This window comes from Scomber scombrus, chromosome 2 (genome assembly GCF_963691925.1).
Source record: "Scomber scombrus chromosome 2, fScoSco1.1, whole genome shotgun sequence".
In the NCBI taxonomy this organism is placed as follows: domain Eukaryota; kingdom Metazoa; phylum Chordata; class Actinopteri; order Scombriformes; family Scombridae; genus Scomber; species Scomber scombrus.
In genome coordinates, this window is record NC_084971.1 from 15,378,601 (window position 1) to 15,395,343 (window position 16,743).

General features: G+C 38.6%; 3 protein-coding genes across 3 annotated transcripts in view; all 3 read left to right on the forward strand.

Moving 5' to 3' along the window:
• Window positions 1–16,743, forward strand: part of zgc:174863 (uncharacterized protein LOC100136852 homolog) — a 304,874-nt gene that overhangs the window by 264,657 nt on the left and 23,474 nt on the right. The window lies entirely within an intron of this gene.
• gga3a (golgi associated, gamma adaptin ear containing, ARF binding protein 3a) lies at window positions 1,699–12,251 on the forward strand. Its single transcript, XM_062435799.1, has 17 exons — window positions 1,699–1,735; window positions 2,359–2,443; window positions 2,616–2,691; window positions 2,785–2,883; window positions 3,329–3,452; window positions 3,651–3,754; window positions 4,587–4,667; window positions 4,834–4,971; window positions 5,372–5,453; window positions 5,725–5,850; window positions 7,414–7,626; window positions 7,743–7,825; window positions 7,918–8,333; window positions 8,928–9,214; window positions 10,047–10,216; window positions 10,320–10,430; window positions 10,641–12,251. The coding sequence occupies exons 1-17, from the start codon at window positions 1,699–1,701 to the stop codon at window positions 10,749–10,751; spliced, it is 2,343 nt and encodes a 780-aa protein (XP_062291783.1). The 3' UTR covers window positions 10,752–12,251.
• Window positions 13,162–16,542, forward strand: sumo2a (small ubiquitin like modifier 2a). Its single transcript, XM_062437185.1, has 4 exons — window positions 13,162–13,229; window positions 14,154–14,285; window positions 14,594–14,665; window positions 16,027–16,542. The coding sequence occupies exons 1-4, from the start codon at window positions 13,209–13,211 to the stop codon at window positions 16,090–16,092; spliced, it is 291 nt and encodes a 96-aa protein (XP_062293169.1). The 5' UTR covers window positions 13,162–13,208; the 3' UTR covers window positions 16,093–16,542.

Here is a 16,743-nt window from a genome sequence, read left to right on the forward strand (position 1 = left end):
GCTGTAGTGAGTTGCCCCTGGCAATTTTTGGCAGAACCATAGTTAATTTAGTGAATGTTGTTGTATTGTGTTCACCTAAGCTGGTATCTTTGGTCTTAAACAGACATCTGGGGGGGGGGGGGGGGGGGGGGGGGGGGAGAGAAAATAAGTCTTGTTGAAATGTTGTCATTTTTACTCATCAAGCAGATTGCTTGTGAAATCAAGAGGAACAAAAATATTTAGGTTCATAATTTTTCAGGCCCATCTTAAAACAGACTTGAAAAATGACCCTTCAAAGAGGGATGTTTGGAGAGGCTTGGGTTATCTCCAGAGGGCTTCATCTGGTAAGATGCCCAAATGAACACTGGAAGAAGCTGCCATCATTCCTCTTGTTCATACTGGCCAAAAAAACATTCCCCTACATGTGCTTTCAATATAAGGAGGCAATATAAGGATGGGAGGCAACATACACACAGTCACTTTGTGCAAAAGTTAATTTGCTTCAGTTGAGGCTTCAGCATTCTGAGGTAATCAAATCAAGTGGATATCTGCCGCATTTACAGTCTTTTCTGCAAATAACGTCCTTCCTTGGACAGTGTTTCTAAGTTGAACTGCAGTGGAACTTTAGTAACCAAAGAGGGACTAAAAAGACTGTAATGTTGAAACATATTGACTTTATATGAAGCTTCAAATTAGATTCAGAAAAACTAAAGTACATTAATGCACAGGAGGAGGCTTGGGGATTTTTGGCCCCATCACTAGCCTAAGTGGATTATGAAAGAATCTCCTAATGGCCAGTATGAAAAAGGAGGAATGATTATGGCAAGAACAACCTATTTCAATGTTCATTTGGGCACCTGATTGTCATTTTAAGACTTGAAAAACTGTGAAAAGCAGCAGTGGACTAAGGGTTTTGCATAATGCATATAATTAAAGACAGAAAAAAGAAACATGAAAATATACAGCAATAACATAGAAATACACTTTTTTAAATCCACTGATCATACAGTCACGTCTTGGCAATAAAGACAATTCTTGACCAGGGTTATTATAGTTAATGAAAACTAAAACTGGCAGTGAACAAAATTATTTATTATTATTTATACTGAAAAAAAACAACAATAAAAACAATTGTTTTTTGGTTTGTTTGTTTTGTTTAGTTTTTTTTTTTTTTTTTGGGGGGGGGGGGGGGGGTAAAAACGAAAATGAAATAAAAACTACACTAATCAGTCCAAAACGAACTAAAACAAAACAGATTTGCTTTACAGCTTTGTTTTCGTTGTCTTTGATTAAAGAATAAAATAATAAAATTTGCACAATATGGTACCTTTAATATACAATGACTGTAACAAATTGGTAAACCATATTTGGTTTCATGCATACTTTCATCCTTTTCAGCTTCTACAAATCAAGGCTTTCCTTCTAATACCTGAAAAACTAAGACAAAAGCTAAATTAAAACAAAATTAAAACTAGTCAATTCCTCAAAATACAAATAAAACTACTTAATCATTTGTTAAACTAACTCAAACTAAACTGAAATAAACTAAATAAAATGAAAAAAACTAATGAAAATTTAAAAACTATAATAACCCTGTTCTTTACCCACTCATACGAAACATGTCAATGGGTCATTGAACTGAGCATTAGACAACACCCATGTGTCCGACAGCACGTGAAGGCATCAGCAGTCACGCGTTGTTTGCTTCAGAGTGCAAATATGGCGGATGATGGAGAGTCGCTGGAGTCCTGGCTCAGTAAGTGCACACTAAAACTGTATTTTCACAATATATGTTCAAATTAATTGTGTATACACGTGTGCTACGTTGCCGTGGGTACCCGAAACGTGTGTTGAGCTCGCATGACTTTGCTGTAGATCTGAGAAATATCCGTCTGTGTGTGTTGTCAGGAGCTGGCTAACACAGACAGCTGCTGGCAGTGATGGATGTCACTAGCCAAAATAAGCCTCGATGTTTAGTTTACTTTGTTCACGGATTAGAGTCGGTACCTCGAAATGCCTGAAAAAATAGACTATCTATTCGAGTGATGTGTCACAGTAGTACAATGAACAGTTTGAATTAAAGACGCCTGTTGTGAACACCTCCAGGCGTCAACTTACCCCAAGTTCAAACAGGACTTGGATCAGCAACAACAAACTGGATCGGCGTAGTGTCTTGAGGCTATTAAAGAGAGACGTCATGAAGTAAAATAAGCTGAAAATGTGGACAAGAACAACTATCTGGGTTCCAGCTAGGTACTCTAGGCTTGAATTAAGTTCATGAATCACACAGCTCCAGCCTGTTTCCTATAGCTTCCTATTGGAAAGATTTGAAATGTGCTGTTAGTGCTGCATGCTCATGAGTATCCTTCTCTTTTACAGACAAGGCCACTAACCCTTCCAACAGACAGGAAGACTGGGAGTATATCATGGGATTCTGTGACCAAATCAATAAAGAGCTAGAGGGGTAGGGTCACATTCATTCAATAAACTCCTGCAACAATGAGTCACACGCATGTAATGTTGCTAATCTGTGTCCTCTTTGTGGTACTCACATAGAGTTTCTTGCTAAGCCTGTCATAACCCCAGACTGTATTGCTTTTGTTACTGAGTTTGCATTGCATTTTCATATTTTTCAGCCCACAAATATCGGTTCGACTTTTGGGTCATAAGATTCAGTCCCCTCAGGAATGGGAGGCGTTACAAGCATTAACGGTGTGTAGTGTAATCGTTTCAAAGTGTTCCTTGGTTTGAGCATTGCCTATTACAAGTGGAAGATTTTTATTCCATTTATTTCTCCTTTTGTAGGTTCTGGAGGCTTGTATGAAGAACTGTGGGCGAAGGTTTCACAATGAAGTTGGGAAATTTAGGTTTTTAAACGAACTAATCAAAGTGGTTTCTCCAAAAGTAAGAAACATGATTATTGAAAGCCTTCATGGTACGGTGTGACCACTTGAATTGATATTTTGCACAGGGTTGCAACTAACGATTATTTTTCAATTTTGATTTATCTGTCAATTATTTTCTCAGTTAATCCTTTCATGTTAAAAAAAGTTAAATATTTCAAACACTGTTTCCCAAAGCCCAAGATGCAACTATAGATGACTTGATGTGTTTCGACTCATAGTCCATAACCCAAAGATAAACTGTTTACAATCACAGAGGACTAAATACAACAGAACATATTTACATTTAAGAAGTTAAAACCAGCAACATTTGAACATTTTTGTTATAAAACAAATTAGTTAGCGATTAAATATTTGTAGATTGACTAATTAATTATGTGTTGACTGACTAATGAAATATCGTTGCAGCTCTCATTTTGTGTAATTCTAAGCTGTTTGCTTTACAGTATCTAGGAGACAAAGTATCAGAGAGGGTGAAGACGAAAGTGATTGAGATGCTGTACAGTTGGACTGTGTCTCTACCAGATGAAGCAAAGATCTGTGAAGCCTATCAGATGCTGAAGACACAGGGTGAGTCATCGGCTACTCAAAAACAACTGTGAGAATATGCTGATAAGGTCTAATAACACTAATTGAATACATAACAGAGACATCTAAAAATAAAACATTGTACACAGAGTGCTGAGTCAAGTATACTTTGGACTGTTTGAAGATTATGTTCTGTCATTTCGCAAATACAGGACTTGCCTGTTGTCATCTTTATTTTAGGCATTGTTTTAGTTGACCCAGAAATCCCTCTGGATGCCACATTAATACCGTCACCTTCTCCGAGACCCAAAAATCCTGTGTTTGATGATGAGGAGAAGAGCAGGGTAAGAATAATTATTTTGGGATGTGACTGTTTGAATGCTGCACATCATGCACATAACTCACTCTCTCTGTTCTCAGTTACAACTTTCCATTTGTTATTATTATTTTTTGTGCAACAATTTATCAAAACAACTTTGCTATTGCATATAATATGATCAAGTATCAAGAAAATGAATTGCATCACCTACATTGTATTTGTGTGTCTGAGTCGGGGTTCTGTAATTCTGTAGTTGAAATATCTACTGTTGATGATGAAGATGATGGTGATGATGATGATTTCTGTGTATTTTATAAAAATGCGCTTTCCTTATAGTTACTTTACTTGGATGTTTGAGCTTCACTGTGCAGAATGATATATACACACCTGAAGGCTGTTTTTACATTCATCTGCTGAAGCGGAAAGTTTCTGTGCGTTGCCCTAAATCTCAGCTCAAAGCATGTACATATGAGCATAATTTGTGTCATCACAACTAGTTTGGGGCTAGTCGTGGTCAGGTATGCAGCTTACTCAAGCATGATGTGGTAGTGTGAAGCCCACAGGTCACATAAACTGAAATTTTACTTTTCAGTGAAGAAGGAGACATGTTGTGTCCTGCAGTCAAACTTTGCAGCAGTTGTTTATTTTGTTCTTTTACCTCACTGGTTACGACACACTAGACCAGGTCATGGCTGAATATTTACTTTGCGTTGACTGCAGTTGATCTATGGGTGTAGTTTATTTTTTCATGGTCTGGAAGACTTGCTATGCTTATGACTTTGCTGCTTGTGTTTGTGTAGTCTGTGGGTGATGGGCTCTAGCATTCACTCGCTGATGCTTCTCTCATCTCTCTGCAGAGATTGTCACTGCTACTGAAGAGCAAAAAGCCTGAAGATCTGCAAGAGGCCAATCGGCTCATCAAGAACATGGTTAAGGAGGTCTGTTTCGGAATGTTTTCATTTTTTTGTTTCTGTCTTAATCCGGCCTTAATCTAGGGTGCTTTCATTTAGAGAAATTACTGCACACAGCTTGTGTTTATACTGACAATGAAGTTTAAAGAAAATTATCACCAAGTGCAGCTCAACTTTATTTTATTTGTCTCAGGATGAGGTGAGAGCACAGAAAGCAACAAAACAAAAAAGCACACTGGAGGCAGCTAACAACAGCGTCAAACTCCTTAACGAGATGCTTGCTTACTTCAGCCCGGAAGACTCCACTGACGGTGACAAGGAACTCATTAGGGTTCGTTCTCCATTCAAGAAGGCTGAGATAAACTTGTGTAATGAATACACATATTTCTTTGGCATTAATTGACCTTGCAGGAAGTATTGAAAACAGTCTTGGTGTGTCTATTTTTAGACACACCAGAGCACTTTATTTAGTATCACTTATTTGCCATAAAACTCTTTATCACATTTTTTCTGTCAAGTAAAGAAACATGCTCAGTTAAGAGCTCAGAGTAATTTATTTTAAAATCAAGTTCCTCTGCATATATATTATAATAGCATATTCTTATATCATATTGCTAAGTCACATTTATTATGTATGATAAACACTGTTCTTTTTATATGCTCTGATACAGTTGTGTTTGATTGAAATTCAAGATGTGACTTTTCAGTTCTATTTTAAACTCTTTTTCCAGGATTTATATGGTGATTGTGACAAGCTTAGACAAACAGTGTTTCAGCTCGCTACTGAGACTGAGGATAATGACAGCAACTTGGGTAAGACATACTGGAATTAGGCCCTATTGACTCTGTTGTGTTCTCACCATTTTCTGTTTTGACTTAAGTTTTTGATGTCTTGACTTAAGTATAAAAAGGTTGAGTAATAACTCCTAGAGGACATTTGCCAATGTAACAACAACAATCCTACCAGATTAGAATTCCCACTTGACTCATAAAAAACATTCTTGTTTAACAAACACTAGAAGAAATGTCATGTTATTGCTGTTTATTTTATTAACATCATCTACTCTTATAAAACACTTATTAGGAGACATTCTGCAGGCCAGCGATGACCTCTCCCATGTCATTAATTCTTATAAGAAGATTGTGGAAGGACAGACCATCAACGGAGAGACTGAAGAAGCACAACAAACAAGATCAGCAGTTAACAAAGGTAAGTTTTCTGCACAGTTACAATCAGTGAGTTGCATGTCTCAATATTTATTGTTCACATGATTACGGCAATAATTGTTTCATCCCACAGTGCAGTTACTTACATATTTTCAGTTCCCATGAAAGTCAGTTGATTGAATACAAACAGTGTAACCATAACAAAATCTTAGACCAACATGTAGGCAGAGAAGTCAGTCTGATATAACAAATTACAATCCAGTCTAATCTCAACATGGAAAAGAGCAAGCTGGATGGAAAAACTAATAAGGTGACACGGGAAAGCTTTTTGTAAGAATATCTGCAACAGTACAATAATAGCTCAATGTCTTGGTGACACAGTGATAGCTGTTCATAGCTACAGTAGGTCCATAATCTGGACATTGTTTTTGGAGATAAACATTTCTGTTGAGGTTTCCAAAACTTTTTTTTTTTGGTGCCATAAATGAAATGCCGTCCCTTCCACTACTCACGTTATGAGCCAGGTGATGAGAGGTGCCTGGTTTCCTCCAGACGTGGCGCTTTGCATTCAGACCAAAGAGTTCAATCTTGGTTTCATCAGACCAGAGAATCTTGTTTCTCATGGTCTGAGAGTCCTTCAGGTGCCTTCTGGTAAACTACAAGCGGGCTGTCATGTGCCTTTTACTGAGTAGAGGCTTCCTTCTGGCCACTCTACCATAAAGGCCTGATTGGTGGAGTGCTGCAGAGATGGTTGTCCTTCTGGAAGGTTCTCCCATTTCCACAGAGGAACGCTGGAGCTCTGTCAGAGTGACCATCAGGTTCTTGGTCACCTCCCTGACCATGGTCCTTCTCAGTTTGGCTGGGCAGCCAGCTCTAGAAAGAGTCCTGGTGGTTCCAAACTTCTTCCATTCATGAATGATGGAGACCACTGTGCTCTTAGGGACCTTCAATGCTGCAGACATTTTTTTGTACCCTTCCCTAGATTTGTGCCTCGATACAATCCTGTCTCGGAGGTCTACAGACAATTCCTTTGACCTTATGGCTTGGTTTCTGCTCTGACATGCACTGTCAACAGTGGGACCTTATATAGACAGGTGTGTGCCTTTCCAAATCCTGTCCAATCAATTGAATTTACTACAGGTGGACTCCAATCAAGTTGTAGAAACATCTCAAGGATGATCAGTGGAAACAGGATGCACTTGAGCTCCATTTTGAGTGTCATAGCAAAAGGGGTGAATACTTATGTACATGCGATATTTCAGTTTTTTATTTTTAATACATTTGCAAGAATTTCTAAAAACCTTTTTACACTTTGTCATTATGGGGTATTGTGTGTAGATTGATGAGGCAAAAAAAGAATTTAATCAATTTTGGAATAAGGCTGTAACATAAAAAAATGTGGGGAAAGTGAAGGGGTGTGAATACTTTCTGGATGCACTGTATAACAACCAATAAGGATCAGCTGATGAAGAACTGTATGTCTTTGTGTTTGTTTTTTGTACTTGGTTGAACTGACCCTTTAAACTTTGCTTGACATGGGGATGGACATATACAGTATTGAGTTTTTGAAACTGAATACATCTTTTTTTCTCCATTCATCTAAAAGGCCCCGGCCGCACAACTCAGTCAGAGATTCTGATTGACCTAGTGGGTCTGGACGTCCAGAGCCCCTCTCCACCAGAGCAGCAACCCCCCACATCTTCTATATCTATTCCAGCTGACCTGCTGTGTGGGACCGCTGCCACTGAACCTCAGTCTTCAAGCACAAACGCACTCTCTGCAGCACTATCTCTGCTGGATGAAGAGCTGCTGTCTTTAGGTAACATAGTGTATTATGTATTTGTGAAGTGCATTTGAATTATTGTTATTTATGACAATATTATATATTACCTGTCTGTATATGACATGTTTTGTCCCATTTGTTTCTATTCACAGGCCTCAATGAACCCGCTCCCGTTTCAAGTAAATCAACAGCACCAACACATGTAAACCTGAGCAATCATTTACAACCAATACAGGTACACTGTGAAAAAATTGCAATTTATTTTTAATTAAAGTCAAGTATTATCTTAAAATTTACAGCATTTTATTTTCTCACAATTTCCTCCAGGATTCCAGTAAGGATTTGGAACTTTTTGACACTACTTCACCTCCAGCTCCTGCATTCTCGACATCATCATTTTTTCCATGCACCCTCTCTGCAACAGTAACTTCAGTTAGCCCCACCAAGTCTTCAGCAACTGCCTCTGCCTTAAGTTTCTCTGGCGCTGTGTTCTCCACACCTTCTGTTTCAACACAGTCTGTCTCAGTAACATCAGGGTCACAGCAGTCAGTCAGTTCAGGATTGACCTTCACAGCCCCAGCGGCTCTCCCTCAGTCATACAACGCAGTCTTGTCTGTTCCATCAGCCACCACTGTCACTCAACAACAGGCCTCCGCTGCAGCAGGGCCCTCCCAGTCTGCTTCTCCTTCTTTTAATCACAATCTGCAAGACCTAGCCTTGCTTGATGTGAGCAGTCCTAAAAAGTGAGTAGTACTTGTGGATGAATGTGGATCATCCCCCTGTCTGTCCATCTGTCACACGTGATATATTGGATACTCGATTATATTTTAAAAAGATCACAGGGAAATTATCCTTGTTTGATCCCAGTCTTTTTTTTAAAGTGCAGATTAGTCTGAGTGTATGTCAACTTTAAAGGCACTTGTGTAGAATAGAATATAAAGCTTTATTGTCATTATATTTAACATATAATGACATTACAGGAGTTTTTCTAAAATGCTGTCCAAATTACACTTTTAAACATAAGTGTTTTGTCTTTAATTAAAATGCAAAGATTGTGACTGATCATTTTAAATGGGCAGCACTGAGTGTCTAGCAGCCACTTGATTGAATGAGAAGTAGTGGTTTTGTTTTGTGCTATCATGTGAGGCGAAGTGTATTTGCTTTCCATTTTTAATTACTAAAGGTGATTTCTCAATGTTGGCTTATGAGCTAGTGTCTGCATCTTTTGTCATGTTATCATACACCATAGTTGTTTTTTGTCTGTCATTATGAGATGAAACATAATGGGACCTGTAATGATTTTGACTGAGACACTACAAATCTGTGATTATCCACAGTACACCTGGTGCGATGGATTTTGGCAGCTTGCTAGCCAAGTGTGAAGATCTGCATGATCCTTTCACCCTGTTGTCCAGTATTGGAGGCACCTACACCACATCCCAACCTTCACTCATAGGAGGGATACCAGGAGGGTCCACTATTCCACCTGCCAAGTGTCAGGCAGATGACAGCCCTCTATTGCGCTCTCTGTCCCCTATCCTCCCACATAGCCAGCCAAGTCCAGGCAGTGGAGAAGAGGTATCGCTGGCCAATGTTTTTGTACCTCTGGATGCCATCAAGCCAAGTGAGTTGTGTTTGTGGGTTTTGTTTGTTTTTTAAGAAATATAGAAAAAACAATTTTTTTTTATTAGTTTGGGTGCATTGAAAAATCGATACAATAAAGGACATCACATTGAAATTGAAAACTTCCATGTCAAGTTGTAGGAAGAGGAAGATCTATAGGAAAATTCAAAAATTGTCATGAGCTCCAGCTTTCCAGTTAGCACGGAAGCAGAGAAGAAATGCAGTAATGTATTCAATCACATTTCTTCAAACATCTAAAAAAAAAAAAAGATTTTTCTTTTTCTTACAGATCACATATGCTGTGTAATAGATAGATGTCATCAGATGTCAAACACAGTATATATTTTGGGACATACCTTTGTCAAACACAGTGATTCCAGGAATTTCGCAAATTGTGCCTGCTCTCCCGACCATAATAGAATACCTGTAGAGAATATAATCATGAAAAAAGGAGAGGGCACAGTTGTCTGTGAAGTATATTTAATTTATTTAACCCCAACTATTCTCTAGCCAGAAAATAGCGGCTTCCTCATCCTTTGAGACGGATTGGTGATTTGAAAACTGAACTTTAGACATTACTGCCAAAAAACTGGCAAACTGGATGATATTTTTCCCAATTATACTTTGTCTTGATTGTGAACACTATTATTGTGGTCTGAAAGTGAATGTCACAGTATGTGCAAGAGGGAGGAGGTGTATCAAAATATACCTTCTTTATAGATCACACAAGCAAAATAGGTCAAACAACTCTATTTATGGAAGAACTTCGGAAGTAATAACCATTTTTATATGGCTTAATAACCTGTTTAATAACCATCCTTTTTTTTTTTAAGGTAAGGTGTGTCCTGTGACGGCATATGACAAAAATGGTGTCCGTCTTCTGTTGCATTTTGCCACTGATTGTCCACCAGGCAGGCCTGATGTTCTGGTGATGGTGGCATCTATGCTTAACACAGCCCCGCTGCCCGTCAGGAACATTGTTCTGCAGGCTGCGGTGCCTAAGGTAAAACCTGCTGCGCATCCCTGCAATCAGTTACGGGGAGCTTCACAGCCTGCATTTATATTTTAAAATATTCCAGTGTGCCAATTCTCCATCTCCTCTCCAGACAATGAAAGTGAGACTGCAGTCACCCTCGGGCACAGAGCTGGCTCCTTTTAACCCAATCCTTCCTCCTGCTGCCAGCACTCAGGTCATGCTGCTTGCCAATCCTCTCAAGGTAGCAGTCAGCCTAAGGCTGTTTTGATGTTCATAAATGTATTAATGCATTATGTAATGTATTCCTTTGCAAATTATTTACCCAATATAGCAGTTTTTATCCATGTTTGGCATCATACAGTACAGCACAATATTCACCCTCTTTATAGTCTAACGCTAACCTGATGAAAGCTGAAAAGCTGAGTGCATTGTATGTATATGTGTTTTGCAGGAAATCGTTCGGATGAGATACAAACTTACATTCACGCTGGGAGAGCAGCCGCACACAGAAGTGGGGGAAGTGAATGAGTTTCCACCTGCTGACAGATGGGGGGCTCTATAGCCCTGCCTACCCTTTAGGCTGGCCAGATACTACAAGACTTCTTAAACCATTCAGTCTGTCAGTGCAGCTCAGAGGTCAAGAGAAAGGGCAGTGTCGGAAGACTTTTAGGGAAAATTTCGAGAATATAATCTAAACTCTAATACGTAGACCTTTACAGAGAATTTCTGCTTGGATGGCCCAGCTAAGTAGCCAAAGTCATGACGCATACATCCAATTTAAACTATTTTACAGTTCCAAACAGGTGTGTGCAATGATTGAATGTTGATGGTGGATACGTGGGAAAATCCTTGTTTGGTAATTTTGAGTAATGCTAAGTTATTATTACGTTGTTACTATTACTATACCCTTTTATTCTCATTTATGCTTTAATACATGTACTCCTACCCTTCCATCATATCAGAAATGATTGGAGTATACTTGCGATTTTGAAAGCCAGGCTGTCTTATTATACAGTAAAACACATGTAGAAGGAGACCGTGAAACCAGGGTCATGCCATCATGTGATCAAAACCTGCATTTCACATGATTTACTGCTGACTATGTATCAATCAGTTACTCTCACTTCACGTCTCCCTATATGCCTCACAGTTACTACTGAATACTTTTACTAGTCTTCTGAGTTCTGTACTAACTCATAGCTCAGACTCTTGGTGTGCATTTTAGTCTTTCAGTATTTATTATCATGAATGTGTTATTTATTTTTTGTTTGGGGTGCAAGGTATGAGATTGGTTAACTTACTGTATGGTATTGCAACTATAGTCCTGCATTTTCTTCTTATGATGGTAATTTTCAGTACTGAAGTAAAGGGGGGTACACATGGTGTGTCTGAGAAGCTTTAATGTTACTAAATATTCAAGCAGACATTTTATAATATGTCGCATTATGTAGCAACAGTGCAGTGGATTCTGATGGAATGAGAGGTGTCTTGTTACATATCCAGGCTGTCAACTCCAGATAGCATGTTCATATAAAATGGTAATCCTAGCAGCAAATTTTCTTTAGTGATACAACATAAACCATTAATGAAAAGGGGTCAACTGTTTGCATTGAGTGGGTGTGCTTAAAGAAGTACAGATCAGGTGACGATTCTCCCCTAGAAACAGAAAGTCATACTGTTGTAAAGTAAATGTCATGTATAGCTCAGCCCTTGCTCCCCCCTGTTTGATTATGTTGTGGAAATTAAGCTAGAGAGTGAGGATATTTTCCCTGGGTCAACTGTACATGTTAAGCTTGTGTGTGAGTTTCCTATATCAAACTAGGAAAAGTATTTCTTTTTTTAAGCCTTGAGAAAATAAATCAGTAATTATTTTGTGGTGAATCTCAAGCATTACACTTACCATGCAGTTATCAGAAAAACAGTATTGTTGTATTTCTGGAGCAATTAATGTTATATAGGAGATTCTCTACATATTTCTTATAAAATTATTATTTATTTGTCTTAGATTGTTAAATTAACTTGTCATTGCATATTTTTGAAAAGCTGTTTCTGTGCATGGAGAATAAAAAATCAGATGGACTTATTTGTATTACAACTTTCACATATTTGCCTCATTTTTCAGTGTTTTTTCAACTTCAGCTTTATTTATATAGCACTTTAAACACAAGATTGTTGATCCAAAGTTCTTCATACAAAAAAAGTACACAAAAAATAAGAATTTTTTTTTTTTTTTAAAGAAATCACAATGATGATAAAAATTACAAAATCAATATAAAAAAAACAAACATGTTATTAGGTTACCCCTTTAAATTCTTGATAGTGGGAGAGAATCGAATTGGAGGAGGAAGAGAATTCCACAGTATTGGGGCAGCAATAGAGAGATGGCCCTGTCCCCATAAAACGTAGTCATGCATCTGTAGACAAACCAGTCCTGGTCAGATGACCTCAGTTCTCTGCTAGTGTGATATGGGGACAGGAGATCTCTAATATTCAATGGAGCAAGACCATTTAAGGCCTTGTAAACAATCGTAGGCTAAGTATTTTAAAAAATCAATTCTGTACCTAACAGGTAGCCAGTGTAAGGAGGCAAGAATGGGAGTAATGTGGTCCCTCTTTTCTTGATCTTGTCAGAACTCTTGCTGCTGCATTTTAGACACGTTGGAGACTGAATAAACTAGACTGAGTGATACCGAAGTGTAACGAGTTAGAATAATCAAGGTGGGATGATGAGGCATGACATGTACTTAAAAGTTACTTCACTAGCTTTGATGTCCTTGTAGATTGTTAGATACTTTTGGCATGTACGTCCATATGCCACAAAATCAAATCATATTTAGATGTAGACTGTGTGAATGTGCATGTAGTGGATCTAGCATTCACACAGTACATTATGTAAGCAGCGCTCAGTTGATCTGGCGCAGCTGTGAGCTCTGCAACCGGAGCAAAGTGGCGCGGCCAGACAGCGCAGCCGCAGCAGAACAGGCGCCAGGAGCAGACAGTCACAGCAACAGCAGCAGCCATGGCAGACGAAAAACCCAAGGTGAGGAGCGGAATTTGTGTGTGGTTTTCTTTTTCAGTGTGCACCCCAATCCATGACACTGTGGAAATGCCGTCTGTGCGACCAATTCAATTCGTCACTGGTCGCATAATTACAGAGAAGGCAGGCAGCGCAAAACCAGAGCTGCTGCGTTATAGCAACCAGCTAGCGGGTAAAGTTAGCATAATAAGCTAACGCGGCTAATGTGCCTGAGACCTGGGCGGAATGAAAGAAATAATAAAAAATAATTATTTAAAAAATACCAGACCAACGCATCTTAAATGCTGGCATTATTATTAACCAGTGCATTTGGTAAAACGCTGTATTATAAGAGTCTAGATAGCGTTAGCGAGAAGTGAAGAAAAGTGAGACCGCAGCGTTGAGCAGCTACAGGCCGAAATGAATTGTTTAAGCAAATCTGCTAACTGAACGGATCCTGCATGAAATAGTTAACTGCACATGGTTATCACTCGCTCATCATATTATGTTTCTGCATACGAGGCGGATGCTGGTGCCTGCGAGCAGTATTTTTCATCCTGCCTAGACCGTTTGGGTATTATTGTAAGTTGTAGGCCATTGTCGATTTACTTGCTTAGCTAAATGCTAATGCTAACGTTGAAGTTGTAACGCTGCTCCCTCTCTGCGCTCAAAACGGCACCAACCCCCAGGGCCTTGCTCAGCAGGAGCAAGCAGACTAGTGGAGCGGGTTAAAAACTAAATTCACTCACTTTTATACGTGTACATTTGTCATAAGTCAATGAGGTACATACTGTACATGATCTCCAAGTGTGTTGGACCCTACTTGATGCGGTTCTGAGGTTGGAGGCTTTTAGACATAATAGACACTCTACTGTATCAAGCATCTTGTATTTCCTTACGTGTTTTTAGCAATACGATTGACTGTAAACTTTTGTTTTTCTATTTCAGGAGGGAGTGAAGACAGAGAACAATGAGCACATCAACCTGAAGGTGGCAGGGCAGGATGGCTCAGTGGTGCAGTTCAAGATTAAAAGGCACACTCCTCTCAGCAAACTGATGAAGGCTTATTGTGAACGGCAGGTGAGGCTGTTACACAGTGTATTGCAGTTGTAATGTTGCTACCTCTACGAGTCTATATCACCTCACGAATTAATTTAAATGCTGTTTGCCATAATGATGGTTTTCCCAACTGGAGACCAGTGACTTCAGTTAAAGTGTTTCCTGCCAAATGCGGAGTAGCCCATAATTGCTTATCAAAGGTGAATATGTGAGAAGCTGAGGGATTTATCTCTAGGGTGCTCATTGGTATTATTGTTCGCCACATTTCAATTGATAATATGACCCTTACATAATAATGTAAACAAAATATTACTCTGTCTGTCTCACAGGGACTGTCAATGAGGCAAATACGATTTCGATTTGACGGTCAGCCCATCAATGAAACAGATACACCCTCGCAGGTAAGGAAGGCTGCATCCACATGTCGAGCCACCTACACACATTAACCCGCTGAATTGCTTTTTGACAGCCTAAGCTGTTTTCTTATTAAGAGATTTATGACCCAACAGTATTGATACCTTAGACATTGTGCATGACCCGTGACACATTTTTGCTCTTTTGAAAGTTCAAATTATTCAGACTTATCACCTGTTGGCTAGTGACCCTTTTAAAATGCATCCAGTCTAATTACAGTTGATAATAAAGCCAGAACCATAACAAACGTGTCTCTTAGTTTCCAGAGATTATTAGTGTTATTTAAAAGATAAGTGGTTAGTTTTTATTCAGCATGATTTTAAGATCTAAATACACAGCAGGTCTTATCAGCACTGAGCTGATAACTCCGCACTGACTATGCACTCACCTCACTGGCCAGTACAGCTCAAATTGCTTGCAGTTCAACATATCTAAAGTGTTACATTTGAAGTTGTCTAGGATAAATTTGTCAGTGTTCGTGTCTGAGGCCATTTCCTTCTGTATTTCAAGAAACAAAGTTAATGCATTTTTTAAAAGCGCGGGGGGTGGATTTGTTCTGCGTTAACGGAAATCCTGAGAAAGAACTCCTGTGGAGATCCCCTGTAACTTTATAGTCAGGACAGACTTGTGTAAGAGTGAAAATACTCTAGTGCATGTAATGTGCACAGAGTTACAGTGCTTTTATGTGTACAAATTAAACACAGACTGCACTGAGCTGCTGTGAACAGATCATAGTCCTTGGAGTAGGACAGGTAAATAAAAAGAGAGAGAGAGGCCTTGTTCTCATTTATGTTGTAACCGAATGCTAATAAGCTTCTTTTGACTTCAATCTCGTCCGCAGTGTCACGTCAGTGTCTGACCTTTGCTCCTTGATCATTCAAGAGATGTAATAAGATACATTTTATTACTTTATTGGATAACTGTTGAACCAACCTTTTGGTTAGAGAACTTGCATTGTCAACACTTTTTAACTGGCCTAACAGTAAAGGTTTACCACTGCCTTGTCATGAAAATGCAGTTACCGTGAAGCATATATTAGGAAGAAGGAATATGTGACGCACATACAGGAAGAAGGAAGGTGTTAGCAATGGAAAAAATTATACATTTATGAAATTGAGCAATAACCGTGCTGTTGTAAGAATGCCTCAGAAAAGCATTGTTATAGTGACATTCATTTCATTTTAGTTGCATCTATTTAAATTGTCATAAATAAATCAATATTATCTACATGGGGTGAAAATTCCACATATAAATGAGTGTAACAGAAGCATTGGAATAATCAAGTATTTTGTCTTTCACACAAGCTACTAACAAACAGACTCAATTGACATTTATTTTTTTCTTACAGCTAGAAATGGAGGACGAAGATACAATTGATGTGTTCCAACAGCAAACCGGAGGATCTTATCTTTAAAGACTGTTTCCTATGACCATCCCTACCTCCCCTTCATTTCCCTGAAACATCCCTGTTATGCCCAGTCTTCAAATGCTCGTGACCAGTGTTGATACCAGCCAGTGGAATACAAAATGCTCAAAGGCGCCAGCACAGTTGGTGTAGTTGGATTTTATCACACTGTCATTCGTACGTAAACATGTCATAACTACACAGTGTAGACAATTTGTAAGCTGCAATGAGTCTAATGTGCCGAAGAAATTTAAATTCTTTTCATGATTTTTTTTTTCTTCTTTTGGAAGTTATGGGAAAAATACTTGGTCCTTGTTTTAGTTTTTATACTTATGTCATTGAGTTTTTGATTCAGATGGAATTTTGTCATTGTCAATTAAGCCTGCATTTAAAATTCACTGACATCTGTTGTTGTTATGAAAATGTATTATTGGAATAAATTGAGTCTTTTTTTTTTTACATATGTCCCTATTGTGTGTTTTTGTTTTTTTATGGATAATTTAGGACAATGTGCCTCAAAAGTGGAGTCAATGAGGGGGTTATAAAGGGTCCTCAGCAAAGAGGAGAATAGTTTATTTTTACTGTAATTCCATCTATAAGTAACACAATGATAGAATTTATGACCATTTCGGTCATGGGTTTCATGCAATAAAATATCTA

Bases quoted from the DNA above. Each gene is read 5' to 3' on its own strand.
- gga3a (XM_062435799.1), top strand. From the start codon at position 1,699: ATGGCGGATGATGGAGAGTCGCTGGAGTCCTGGCTCA. The intron at 1,736-2,358 runs GTAAGTGCACAC...TCTCTTTTACAG, and splicing joins GTCGCTGGAGTCCTGGCTCA to ACAAGGCCACTAACCCTTCC. The intron at 8,334-8,927 runs GTGAGTAGTACT...GATTATCCACAG, and splicing joins GATGTGAGCAGTCCTAAAAA to TACACCTGGTGCGATGGATT.
- sumo2a (XM_062437185.1), top strand. From the start codon at position 13,209: ATGGCAGACGAAAAACCCAAG. The intron at 13,230-14,153 runs GTGAGGAGCGGA...TTTCTATTTCAG, and splicing joins TGGCAGACGAAAAACCCAAG to GAGGGAGTGAAGACAGAGAA. The intron at 14,286-14,593 runs GTGAGGCTGTTA...TCTGTCTCACAG, and splicing joins AGGCTTATTGTGAACGGCAG to GGACTGTCAATGAGGCAAAT.